At 39.9% G+C, this 14,138-nt stretch overlaps 1 protein-coding gene across 1 annotated transcript; it reads right to left on the bottom strand.

The window, feature by feature from the left end:
• Nucleotides 1-1,551: 1,551 nt before the first annotated feature.
• Nucleotides 1,552-13,936, bottom strand: RPP40 (ribonuclease P/MRP subunit p40; the record flags this gene model as incomplete). Its single annotated transcript, XM_082300914.1, has 8 exons — nt 1,552-1,812; nt 2,613-2,747; nt 3,643-3,841; nt 7,061-7,186; nt 8,332-8,427; nt 10,430-10,498; nt 11,745-11,889; nt 13,817-13,936. 8 exons carry the CDS (start codon nt 13,934-13,936, stop codon nt 1,614-1,616), a joined length of 1,089 nt encoding a protein of 362 aa, XP_082157040.1. The 3' UTR covers nt 1,552-1,613.
• Between the last annotated feature and the right edge of the window lie 202 nt (nt 13,937-14,138).

The following is a 14,138-nucleotide window of genomic DNA, read 5'->3' as shown; positions in this document are numbered from 1 at the left end:
AAAAGGAAGATACTTCTTGTGACTGGTTTCTTTTGTGAAAGTCCATAATGCCTCAACAGACACTTTCAAAAGCAGACTTTGGTCAACAACTCAAGCCATTCACACTGATGCACAGTAACGAAACACAATGGAAACACAATGCTTGAGTCAACCATGTTAAGTATTGACTAGTCATATGCCAAGGCAAAAATTTTCCCAGACCCTTGTACCATTGTCTGTTCAGCCTGTGATTGTGTGAGTCTGTGTCTGTACATGTGACTTCTGTTCCTGGTAGCCTTCTAGAAACATCTCATGGCAGCAGGATTTTGAGAAACAATGTCATGATTTAAAAAACTGTTTGCTGATTCACCAGAGTTGTGTTTGTAAGACACAACTTGAGTAGCAAACTCAAGTAGCAAAACTTGAGCCAAAGGAGGTTATGGTTAGTGGAGGTGTGTGATAGATAAACACCACCTGGTGAATCATCCAGCATGACTCTCCTCACTGAAGAGAAACAATAAAACAGATAAAAATAGAGTTCAGTTGCTTCCTAAAGTCTTCCTGCTTTTCTGTGCCACTCACCTCAGCACTTTCACTACAGCTGTTCCCCAATTTCCAGTACCAATCTCTCCCTTCATCAAGTGAACAACTTCAATTTTAGCACAGCATTGGTACTTCAATGATGTGTACCCACTCCTTAAAATATACCCCAACTCCTGCCTTCCCCAACCCACCATCCACCTTTCCATGGATTTCAACAGGAGTAGCCTGCATTCCTTATAGCTACCTATGCTCTCAGCATTACTACTTATTGTTAATGAAACCTGTTTCACATCAAGTGCATTGCTTGAGTGCACATCCACAGCTTTCTTCCCAGAAATGTCTGCAACAACATCACAGTGAGACTCAGCTCCCTCCATGAGTCGCTCTGTAAGCAAGAACCACACACTGCTTTTGAAAGTAGAGATTGTGTGTGTGTGTGTGTGTGTGTGTGTGTAGGTCAATTAAGAAAGCAAGCATCAGACTTTTGCATCACTGTCAGAAATATACCTCTGATAACCAACTGTGATCTGCAAAATCAGATCTGCAGGTCAGTAAGCCTTCACTTTTTCCATGTTTAATGGCTGCTCCTTCCATGGCCACACACCTTCTCCTCACCTTTATTCTCTTAGCCCCTACCAAATCAGGGAGGACACATCTTCCCCTTGGGATTTTTTGCTAGCATGTAGGCTGAAATATCTTAAAACAGGGATATGAAGGTTTTGCAAATCTTTAATGTAAAGAAATAAAACACTTAATCCTCAAGTGAGCTTTCCTGTCAAATATTTTAGCCAGCAATCTGTAAAGCTAACTTTCAAATTCCAAATTTTCTCCTGGAAAAGAGGACTACCTACAGAAAATTCCTGAGAAAAACTCTCAAAAACTTAACTTTTCCTAGAATTTTGAAGTTTTTCAGAAGGCATTGTATGACAGTGAAGAAACAAAAATCCATTCCTTCCATTGTCTAAAAATAACAAAAGCATGTATAGACTCTTAGTACTTAATCTGTTACATAACTACTTGTATAAAAATATTTTATTAGTTTTCTGTCAGTAACAAGGGATTATTAGAGAACTTCTTCTATGGACGTAGCTTTATGGAGGACAATCATCATGAGCTCCTACAGCCATCTGAAGCCAGTAGTCCAGATTTCTAAAAATGACAAAGTTGTACAAGTTCTCTCCTCCTTTGTGGAAACCATGTTCACTTTCTCTCCAGGAAACAGGGCTGTCTGCAAAGCCATGCACCGTTAAGGTCAGCCAATATGCCAGTTTTGGTTCACCAAAATAGCAACTGCAAGCAAGAAGACAAAATAATCAGTGATTATAATGGAATAGGCAGCACATTCAAGTCTACAGTATAAAGTAAAACAATCAAAAACACACTTTAGTGAAAATTCATTAACAGTTAAAGAACCCTGTTTAGTCCATAATAAATAAACTCAAAAGAAAATATTCGATCAGAATACATTGGGGAACAAAGTAAGATTGACTATCCATTATTCCTACTATAGTAGGAATCATCCTATTATAGTTTTATACATGGCAAACCTGCAAGTTGTAGCAATTAGAAAAAGTTCTAAGTTGTAAAGTAGCAGTTCAGACTTTCCTAGAGCATGCACTGTCTTTCAGAAAATTGGACATTTAATGAGAACAATTGCTATCAGGGAAGAAAAAAGACAATGGAGGAAGTAACATAGTTGGGCTATGCTTGACACAAATACTTTTACCACCAGAGAGGAAATAGATTATGAATAATCAAAGCCAGACATTATCCACTCCACATTTTAAAAGTGCAGGAGTACAGTACAGACACAGTTTCTTAGAAATTCAGATAAAAACCAAATTCATGACTAAAATACAGGGCAGGCTTTTTCAAATTTGAGGCAGCCAAAATTGTTTATTACTTTCTTTTTATACTGATGTCAAGCTTCCAGCTCATTTCCTAACTAAAAAAAAAAGTCTTCATTTATATATTTTGCTATTTACCTCCAACTTTTGTATTTACCATACAAAAGTATTTAAAACTGATTTCATATATTAAGAAGTGTTTGAGTAGAAGTGTTTTAGTAATGTGCTCCTGTCGGCCCTTACCACAGCTGCTCCAATAACTGAATAATCTTCTCAGGAATTATAAAGCCTGTGATTGTGCACAAAAAAGCTTTTTCCACCACTGTGTTGGGCTCAGGGCAGCAATAAGTTGATAAGAAGCTGGAGGATTTGTTGTCTCTGGAAGAAAAAAAGAAACAGTAAAGCAACTGAAATAAATACGCTTTAAATATTCTATAGGACGTCTTACTAATCAGAACTTGTACCAAACAAGTAGGACCTATGCATATAATCTAAATTAATACCAAAGTAACTAATGACCAAGCAATCAATACAAAAGATCTCATGGTGCTGTGGGTTAACCCTGTAATCACCTAAACACCACACAGCTGCTCGCTCACTCACTCCCACCTAGAACTGAAAGGGTAATGGGAGAAAATGCACGGGTTGAGATAAAGACAATTTAATAAGCAGAGGAAAAGTTCCACATGAAAGCAAAGCACACAAAGGACTACTACTTCCCATGGGCAGGCAGATGTGTAGCCATCTCCAGGAAGGCAGGGCTTCTTACTGACTTGGGAAGACAAACACTGGAACTCTGAACATTTCCCTCCCACCCACTCTTGCCCCAGATTTTATTACTGAGCACGACACCATATCCCATGGTGTGAGATATCCCTCTGCTCAGCTGTGGTCTGCTGTCCTGGCTGGGTTGCCTTCCAGCCTCCTCACTGGCAGGGCTGAATGAGACACAGAAAAAGGCCCTGAGACTGTGCAAGCTCTGCCCATCAATAGCTAAAACACCCCCCGTTATCAACATTCTTGGTCACAAATCCAAAGCACAGCACCACACCAGTTACTACAAAGAAAATTAACTCTATGTCAGCCCAAACCAGTACACATCTAAAAACACAGATAAAGTCATTCAAGACTTAAAACAAACATTTAACGGCATAACAGACTTCCCACTTACAAACAGTGTCTGTCTTATTTATTATTTAACTATTTCTTAAAATAAATTGTGGCTTTCCTTACTTAAAACATTTTTAAGGCTCAAACAAATTCAAATACTTACAAGCTAACTTGATTCAAGACAGCACCCAGCCATTCAAAGAGCTCCTCTGTACTGCAGGACTCCTCTGGCTTTCCTTGTAGTTCATTACTTTGTAACACTGGACACTGTAAGTCCCTTAAGGTGCTGAATGTTATTTTTGGCTTCAGGGCCTGTATTTGGTTTTTTGAAAAGTATGACATCAATGTTGATCCCTCTGCACCTTAACAACACAGTACCACAAACAGCTGTTATGAAACTACCAAACAGAAGAAGCAGTGAATACATGAAACATTGTACATAAATACAAAAAAATGCAGCATGAAACTGCTTAGATGCTTTTAGTCTATGGCACAAGCCTTACAATCTTCAGCTTCCTCATCTTCTTGGAAATAAAAGTTAGTGCAAAATTCAGTAACTTAGTACAGCTCAGTAAATTTGCTATCTAACTACAAAGTATAGATTTGACAATAGAAAATTCAAGCAGAATTAACTGGGTAAGTAATAAAATGAGCTTGTTAAAAAGAGGAACTCAAAGTGTTCCTGGAAAGGAACAGAAAAAATGGAGCAGGAACATCATCTCAGAACAGAGTTTTCCCTAAATAATGGAAAAGTGAGCATGTGATTACAGGTTTAAGAACAGATTTATCAATGATGTCAAGAGGAATTCTAGGATAATATGGAGCACAAGGACTGAAGAGAGAAGGAAGGGAAGAGGGTAAAGAAATCAAAATATATCACAAATGTCATTTGCTAGAAGAATAAACACCCACTCCCCTCCAACCCCCCTAATAAATCTTCAAATACAGTATGGCTGTAAGAGTTAAATGTACATGGACTTGTGGGAAAGTACTAGTAAGAGATCCAAAACAGCAAGAAAAATTCTAAAATCCTAACCTAGATGAAAAAACTAACCTAAGCAGGCATATTTTAAATGCAGAGATATTAACCTACTTGCTTTTGAAACAGGAAGGTAATTGACATGGAATCAATTCTCCTAAATTTCAAATTCCAGATAATGTGTGCTATTTTCATAAAATAACAATGGGTGTCTAGGAGACCAAGAAATAATACCTTACTAATGAAAAGTCTGAAGTGCAGAGAAACATTTAAATACCACAGAAAAGGCATATAATAAGAGCAGAAATTCAAGAACAGGGTAGAATTCACTGTGGAATATTATATCTAAAGTTGCTATCAGAAAATAAGAAGTGCCTAATGTCTATCAGCCATATTTATGTCATCAAGAACAATAATTTGGGGGAGTAGAAAAAGGAGGGTTAAGGACATCTTTTTTAGTCATTCTTCAAAAAAAGGCTGTTCCAAAGGGCACAGTGACAAAGACAGGCAGTCACCGGATTCTTTTTAATTTAGTGTTTTTAATATAGATATACTTAAGTCTGAAGAGTGCCAGGAGAGATGATCTTCCTTACTTTCTATTGGCATTTGTTAGACTAGCAGGTTCAGAGAATGTATAATATTGACCTAGAATTCCTAGTATAATATAGAAAACCATACATTTACATGTCTGCTGAGAGAGCCTCAGCTATAGCCCTAAATGTAGGAAATCTCAAAGACTACAGTCAAGACCCTAAGAGAACAATTCCTCTAGCTACAGCATAGCTTTCCATGTTAACAGCAACCAGGCGTATCACCAAAGCTTTTCAGAGGCCACTGAATTTCATCCAACAAACACATAAAATTGTGATAGAAATTAGAGCAATAGAAAAAAAGATTGCATTGTCTTTGTCATTAAAGACATGAGACACTTCATATTTCCTTTTTCTGTTCTTCTTGGTGCCAAAACCACAATGTGGGAAACTTGGGTATAAAAACCACAAATCCCGCAGCGCTGGCCATAGCAAGAAACACTAGTTATCAGCAGGAAGGCAGAAAGCAGAATGGTCACAGAGGACACAGATTCTCTTGACAAAACACAGCCCACTTTTCCCCTTCCAGCAGAATCTACACAATGTCTCATATCTATTAATAAAAGCCTATAAAAGTTTTATTTTCGTCAGTACTAAGGAACTAATAGTCTTTTGTGTGTTAAGAGCACAAGATTCTAGCACAGAAAGGCATTCAGATTTAACTCCATATTCAGGAAATGATTGACCTGACCTGTTTTTGGGATGTAAGAAAGTGAGGGAAAAAAATGCTCTTCTTCCTGAATGCTGTTAACATGGGTAGCAGCAAACATAAGAAAAATAGTGGCCCTAGAGGCGTTTTGCTCTCGGCCCAGCGTCAATAAATTCAAGCAAGCTGAGCGTGAAGATCTGCCACCTCAGTTGGATTTATGTCACCATTTATGGTAGCAACAGCCTTCACTGTGACTCTTTCCTGAAGATTACAAGGACGGGAATTGCAAGCCTTTAAACAATTTCTGTATGACAAACAAGGGAGTATCCTTGTCATATGATTAGTACTTAGAAAGGGGGAGGGGAAACATGAATGACTAAAGTGAAACATGGGACACTCCTAAAGGAGCTTGTAAGCAGCTTCCATTTCTCACATCAGTTAACTCCTCAGATTTGGTCTTGAAGAGCCAGGAAAATGGAACAATATAAAGAGGAGATGGGAAAGCATTCTCAGGGACCTTTCTAATATCCCTTCTCCCTAGTGTGGAGACTCAAAGCAGAACAACACCAAAAGCTAGACATCTGTGATGAAGAAAGCCATGTTTTTCAGTACAGACACTTGCTGTTTTCATCAATACTATGCAAATGCTACGTATCCCTACATACGGCCTGTTCTGAGGTAATACAAACAGCTGGAGACTGAAAAATTACCCTCAGAGGAGGAACAATACTTGAGTCCCAGAAGAAAAAATATTGTAATTAGAAAACAGTAGATAAACAAATACTAGAAGATGATTTGAAATAAGGATTTCTTATAGCAACCTCTTACTTGGCTCCAACCTCAAACAAGTGCTTGAGAATAAAGTGATCAAACAGCACACTGTGTATCAGTGCACATGGCACACGATGGAAACAGGGACTCTGTACAGGTCCTGTAACTACTGAGGAAATCAGAGTTCCCCATACTAAGTATGTAACCAGATACATATGTGTATTAATAATAATAAAAAAAGTGCATTGATAATTGCCATGTATGTCACAAATTTATAAAGAAGAGGCAGCACCATCAAATAGGCAAAGTTTTGCCAGAAAGCCTGGGCAAGATAGTGAAAGGAAATGAACCAACTAATACATCTCCCATGAATCACTGTTGTGTTCCTGAACAAAGATGTTCTGTGCACAGGAAGTAACACCCTCCCCACCCCAAACAAATAAACACATCAAAGTCCCAGCCATACACATTTTAATCTAACTTTTCCCTCCACTGAAAATGCATTTGGACAATCACTAGAAAAGAACAGAAAACTAAAAATCTTTGGACTTCATGTCAGTGGCATTTTAGTTTTACATTTAGTTCTTATTACCTGTATTATCCCAAGCCAGTAGGAAGTCAAATTCTAGCGCTTTCTTTTCTTTCAAGGCCCAAAGCACTCTGTTATGTTTCTTGCTCTCAGGGTAAAAGCCAGCATCAGTCAAGTCAATAGTGACAACTGCAGAAAATGCACAATAGCTATTGGTACTCAACTGAAATAAATTTTATTATTAAATTAGAAGAGAACAAAGAAACCAAAGAACATTCAACTTCCTTTTAACATATACATATTTTTTCAAAGTATTTGATTATGCAAATATGACTCCTCATTGTGTAAATAAATATTCACCTCCTGCTGTCCTTATTTTGATTAATCTGGAACTGCCTCCTAGTGACTAAAGGGACAGATTTTTTTTGAAATGGCGCTGACAGAAGTCCCTAAACTGTGCCTTAAAAATATCCTGGTAATTAGGTGAGCTATTAGCAGTAAAAAAACCCCCAAACAAACTAGAATTTCTAACAACAAAAGTCATGTATACAGTGATGACACTTTTTCAACAGGTTGGTTTTCTCCTAGGTGAATTGGTAAGTTATATTTATTTTTCAAATGGAAGTTTCATGATACATTTTGACAATCAGAATGGTAAAAATGATGTCCCATTTTGCCAAAATACTTATTAGAGATAACAAATTTCCCCTCCTGAAGTTTTTATGTAACTATACCTATCAGCTGCTGCAAGTTCCAATACATTTGAAATGGCATAGTGTTCATGTTTAGGTTTTTTTATTTACTAAAAAGACAAATCAACAAAAATCACACTCAGGATATCTCCTCTGCAGCTGTTAAAAAATTATGTTTTCCAAGTACTCGGTATATGGAGATCACCATTTTGAATGTGTGAAACATGGGACAATTCTCCCTTTCAAGCAAGCAGTCTTGGGTGAGGCTCTTCACTGATTTTGTATAGTGCACAGACTTTAAACACCTTCTTAATCAGTTTAAAATTTTCTGACTTAAATCAGTAGGTACAGACATTATGCAGGGTAAAAAAAAATTCTTGAGTCCTACATCACTCCAGCACAAACAACACAATGAGAACCCCTGAAATGAAAAATTTTATAGAGTACTGAAAAGATGATGTATTTGTGTCCTTACAGCTGCTTTACTACTTGGAGAAAAAGTACTTTCTCTCTTCAGGCAGTCCTTGTATTTTCATCTGGAAAAATATAACCCAGACAATAACTAATTTTAGTGAAAGGGAAGTTTCAACATCCTAACAAGGTGCTTCTTAAATAAGCCCTGTTATTATAAATCATACTTACTATATCTCATTACTTTTTTGCCTGAATACCGAGAAGGGCGACCCTGCAGTCCAAGTTCCTCATAAGTATCCTTATCAACTGACAGAATTAGTTTACCTATAAACAAAACAAATTTTAGTAGAAATAATCTTCTACTTGGTTCCCTTTGAAGTCTTCAGAGAACCATATACCTTTTACAACGTTAGCTTTGGATCAATGGTATTACTAATGTAATGCAGACTCCTTAGTTCCAGTTAAATGGATGACCAGATTAATCCTTAAAAAAAAAAAGGTAATAACCCAATTATTCTTTTTTTATCAAAGAGGTCTCATGAACTAGAGTAAGAAAAGCGTAATATTATTCCTGAGATAATCATAGCTTTTTTACTGTACTACTCAGTTCATTGTCTCCATCTTTCCTCCGCTCATGCCCTAGCACTTGCTGTGTCATTAGCTGAGCACTACATTACACAAGGGTCTGATTTAGTAAACATTCATGCTCAACATGCATTGCTCAACTAAATAAACAAAAGCAGTTCCTCCAGATCCAGTGGGACTACTCACACTGAGTAAACTATGCTTGTTAGCAATGAGCTGATACGTGCTGGAACAACTCTGCTTCTGTGCTCATAAACCAGATCTGGCTGCTGCTGCTTGGTACAGAGCTTCACACAATAGCTCTCTACCACAGTCTCTGGGTTCTACTGCACAAGTACGGAACACAAACAAATAAGGCTGCAGAGGAAGAGTTCAGACAGTGACATCACCAGGAAGTGTAACAGTCTCTGCAAAAATTGTGCACAGCTTGTAACACCTGTATCACACAAACTCCATTGCTATCAAGTATCCATTTTGCCAGGACTGTGCTAACAGACACAGAAAAGAATTCTCCTAAACAATCTGAATTTATTCATGTCCTCATGGGCACCTGTCATATTACAGCTTCTTAGGCTAGACAGCAGACAGACCAGTTTGTATTTCCATTATATAGTGTTAAACAGAAATAAGACAATGTAGTTGAAGCTCAAAATAGCTTCATTTTCTCACCTCAGCTGTGGGACGTTTTATGGTCTTGTCATAAAACTGTGATGCAATTTAAACAGACTTTTAACACATTACATAGTTCTCAGGGAATCACAGAATCCTCACAGAATCATCAAATTAGTTGGGTTGAAAAGGGTATTAAAGATCATCCAGTTCTAACCAACCTTCCATGGGCAAGAACACCTTCCACTAGACCAGGTTGCTCAAAGTGCCATCCAGCCTGGCCTTGAACACTTCCAGGGATGGGGCATCCACAATTTCTCTAAGCAGCCTGTTCCAGGGCCTCACCACCCTCACAGTAAAGACTTTTTGCCTAACATCCAATCTAAACCTACTCTCTTCCAGTTTGAATCCATTCCCCCACGTCCTATTACTACATGATCCTTTAAAAATTTCCTCTATGGTACTTTTTCAAGCCCCTTTAGGTACAGGAAGGTGCTCTGATTGTACCCAGAGCCTTCTCTTCTCCAGGCTCAACAACCCCAGCTCTCTCAGCCTGTCTTCATAGGAGAGGTGATCAGACCTGTGAGCATCTTTGTGGCTACCTCTGGACTTGTTCCAGTAGGTCCATGTCCTTCCTGTGCTGGGGACCCAGAGTTGAATGAAGTACCCCAGCTGGGATCTCATGAGAATAAATACTTCATATTTTAAAACTGTTCCTCAGCAGTGCTGATAACTTTCTTTTTTGGTACAAATTCTGTCTTAAATATCAGTAGGAAACAAGAAGTTGGAATGCAGTGTTTCCACAAAAATAATCCCCTGTAGCAATTGCAATTATGGTTGAAGCACTGACAATCTGACTATACATAAGCAAAGCTGATTTTTATTGTTTTTTAATTTCTTTTAGATGAAGTATATAATTCAACAGCATGAATAAGAAAAGAGGTAAAATTAGTATTTTTTACAATTCACACAAATTTCTAACAAAGTTGGCAAGTATTATTTTCCAGTTTACATCATTCCAAAAAAAAACCCCAAAAAACCCCCAAAACAAAAGAGAACAAAAAAACCCAAACCAAACCAACCCAGGCCACAATCGACATGTATTACTGAAATCAAAACAAATCCCCCATACCATTTGGTAGCAGAGCTGCAGTATTATCTTGATCAATTTTTGTCTTATAGGTAAGTGCATAGCATGAACCTTTAACAGTAAAGCAGAAAAACATGAGATTACACAGTCTGTAAAGGCAGACATGACAATAAAAACAGCTCACTTCAAGATAACCAAACATGCCAAATACCATCTGAATCACTCTAGTGTTTTTATCAACTAACTTTCTTCCACCTTCTCAAGCAAAATGGCATTGTTATTATTTATATAAACCCTGTTCTGGCAATATTTTAAAGGACCTGTACTAGGAATAATGTTAACAATACACCCCAATATGAAAACATTTTCTTTCCTTCCACCTGTGACTCTCCCCAGCCAGCAAATGGAAGACCCAATTTTTTCCCCAGACATATTTCTATTACCAGTCCACACAAAGACATGGTGGAAGATGCTCACATTACTAAATAATTTTGTTGCATTATCTGCCACTAATCAATTTTGGTTTTTAAAATACAAGTGTCAGATCCTGTGCACTCTGTGTACAAATGCTGTATTGCTTCCACAACACTACTGGCATAAAAAACATTCATGAGATTAAAGGAAATAAGAAAAGAGTCCCACATTTAGCAAGTAATGGATCTCTTATTCTCCTGTTTCATTGATATGTTCTCTGCTCCCCTCTCTTTTCCTGTAATTTTTTTTTTGTCTCTCTGGCTATCAGCTGAAGGGTACGAGAGCTATCATAAGCCAAAGGAGTGGGCCCTGCGAGGTGAAAACAGCATGCTCTGACTATGCAACAGCAAGTTGGCTGGGCAGAGGCTGCATCTTCCTTTGCATCCTCTTTGCTCTTACTGGGTAAGGATGAGCTGTCACAGCTCGGTTAGTGAAATATAAAAAATAAGGAAGCACATTTTTCTCTTGCCTGCTGTGGAACATGGCTCAACACAGCTCTGTGTTGAAGTATGAAGGAACGATAAAGGGAGAAGGAAGATTTCTACAAGAATCTGCATAAAGGTGAGGTGTAGAAGAAACAGGTGTGAGGATACATGGAAGCCCTCTTGATAGCTGGCTTTTGGAATTGATATGGAACAGGGGGAAATTTATAAGGAACAGTCACAGGAATTTTGGAACCAGTGGGTGTAAACAAATGTTGTCATACATGACAAAGCCGAAAAAAGCATATAAAAAACCTCACGCAGAATTTGCTTAGTGTTTTTCCTTCCCTTCCTCTAAAATACTTTTCAGAATAAATAATAATAAGACTATTAAAAATTTTACCGTGCTATAAAAAAAGTACATTACTACTGCATTTGTTCTGTTCTGATTTCCTCCTTACCTTTCTTCACGAAAGCCTCAATGAATTCATGAGCGACCAATTCATGAACGGGTAAATTCCTCACCAGATAGTACTCTCCAATATCTGCCATTGTGCTTTTCAGCACTTCAGGTAGCATGCCACATTCCGGGATCAAAAAAGACACCTATTAGGAACATATTTGTAATGTAAATCCTATCCTAAAACCTGTTCTGAAAAAACACTCAACCAAATAAAACAACAAGAAATACAAAAGAAAACCTCTATTTTTCAAAGACATCAGTGTATTGTATCAAAATGAGATGGAAAAAGAGTAATATCAGGCTATTGTCTTAAAAATGTATCAATTTTCATTGTCTCTAGGTACACCAAGTACATTATTTGGGGGCTTTTTTCGCTTTTTTTGCTATACAATAGCATTTGATGTATTACATAGAGATGTGATCTTACACAGCATGAGTTAACAGAAGATTTGTTTCACATCGTTATATATTTAGCTTGATGTCGCATGGGACACCTCCTTCAGCCCTTGCTGGAGTACTTGTTGAAGCAGTTGTAACTAAAAATGTAGGCTAAGCATTTCTGTAATCCTAGTGGAAAAGCAAAGACCAAAGTAGAATCTTTAATCTACCTTTTGCTTAAAATCTTTCCTGTACGTTTTCCATAGATCAAGAGAACCCTGAACTCTGGCAGACCAGGGAAAACAAGGTAGTACACGGCAAGTAATACATGGGCAAGTAAGCATCCCAGGCAGCATAAAGCTCCATCCCCTTGCTCCTCCCTCCATCCCTCAAATAACTTCTTTCCCAGAGTTCTTGGAGAACAGGTGCGTATTCAAGGAATACGTATTCAAGAGAAGTAAGGACTGACAAACAAACAAGCTGCCTGCCACACCAGTAGAAAGCTTTCTGATTAGCTGCTAAAAATTGCCTCAGAAGTCAGAAATAGTTAACAATTAGCCCAGAGAGTTACAGGGAGTGAGAAGGGGGTTATGAAACAAGGTCCTGTCTGATTGTTGCAAAATGTGCGATACCTGAAAATTTTAAGGAAGGAGGTTCTTTGATGTTTGGTCTTTGTACACTTTCAAGCCTAATCAACAAGAAGAGATATTTAATCCATGAAACAAGAGCACAGCTAACAAGCCCTATATGAAGTCCAGGTGTCCTTGTTAAAGTTTAGGGCTGGACATGCTTCAGTAACCTCAGACCCAGGGCGAGGTTAACAAAGCTTGGGGAGAAGGATGTACCACTGACAGTGAGGAGAAAGAATGAAAAATTTATGGGCCAAAAAGACATTTGGCAGAACTCCCAAGATAAGTAAGAAACTTAATAAACCTAGCAACTGTGCTGAATCAGCTCTGACTGGATAAAGGGGAATTCCGGGAGGTGGAGATCACGGCCACCGACCCAGAGACCCCCTGGCTCCAAAAGAGGGAAAGACTGAGCAAGCGTATTAATTAGTATGAGAGACTCATTAACCAACAGAAGATAGAATACTAATTAATAAGAGAACAATGTAACTTGTAGCCAATGAACACCAATTCCTTTGTTTGCTGAAATGCATAAACAGCGTGAAGTTCTGACAGGTGGTGTGCTGGATTTGTGGAAACCTCCGCCTTGCGCCCTGCGCGGAATAAACAATATGTCTCCTTTCTAAACGGGACCCCGTGCCTGTGTTTAGAGAGCTCCTAAAATCGGCACCATCACCTTTCCCACTGGCTCACCCCTCTGCTCCTCCTACCCGCCCGCTCTTTCACTCCTGGAAGAAGGAGAGAGTTTGGGGTTTTTCCCACGCTGCGCGAGACCACAAGCACAAGGGGGGCTAATTTGCTTTTATTTCCCCTCCCCAAAAATGAGGCGCGCTCTGGCAAGGACGGAGGAGCCCCCCAGAACACAAGAGCCCGGCGCGAGTGGGGCACCGGCTGCGCGCCCCTGGAGCGGCTGACGGGCAGAACCCCCGGGGACGGGCGGCATGGGATCCTCAGGCAGCTCCTTCCCTTCCTTTCCCTTTCCCTTCCCTTCGCGCCTCCCTGAGGGGATCCCGCCGCGCCCCCGGGCCCGCGCCGACCGGGCCCCCGCGCTCGCGCCACTCACGCGGCAGCTGTAGGCGTGGTCCCGCACGTGCGCCGCGTGCCGCGAGCGCGGGTGCCGCGCGTGGCCGCGCTCGCACACCAGCAGGTGCCGCGGCGCGCGCCCGAGCTGCGCCGGCAGCATCCCGGATCCCGCCCGCCTTCCTCCTCCTCCTCCTCCTCCTCCTGTGCGGCCCACGGGCAGCGGCCAGACGCGGCGAGGAGGGCCGGGAAGGGGCCGTGCCGTGAGGTCACGTCCGCCGGCTCCGGCGGCGCAGCTGCTTCCGCTGTGGAGGCGGCGGAGCCGCGGTGGCCGCTGTCGGCCCTGCCCTGCCCTGCCCTGCCCA

The sequence above is a fragment of the Coloeus monedula genome, assembly GCF_965178545.1.
Source record: "Coloeus monedula genome assembly, chromosome: 1".
Taxonomy (NCBI): Eukaryota; Metazoa; Chordata; class Aves; order Passeriformes; family Corvidae; genus Coloeus; species Coloeus monedula.
Note: the sequence above shows the minus strand (reverse complement) of the source record. Positions and strands in the feature narration are given on the sequence as shown.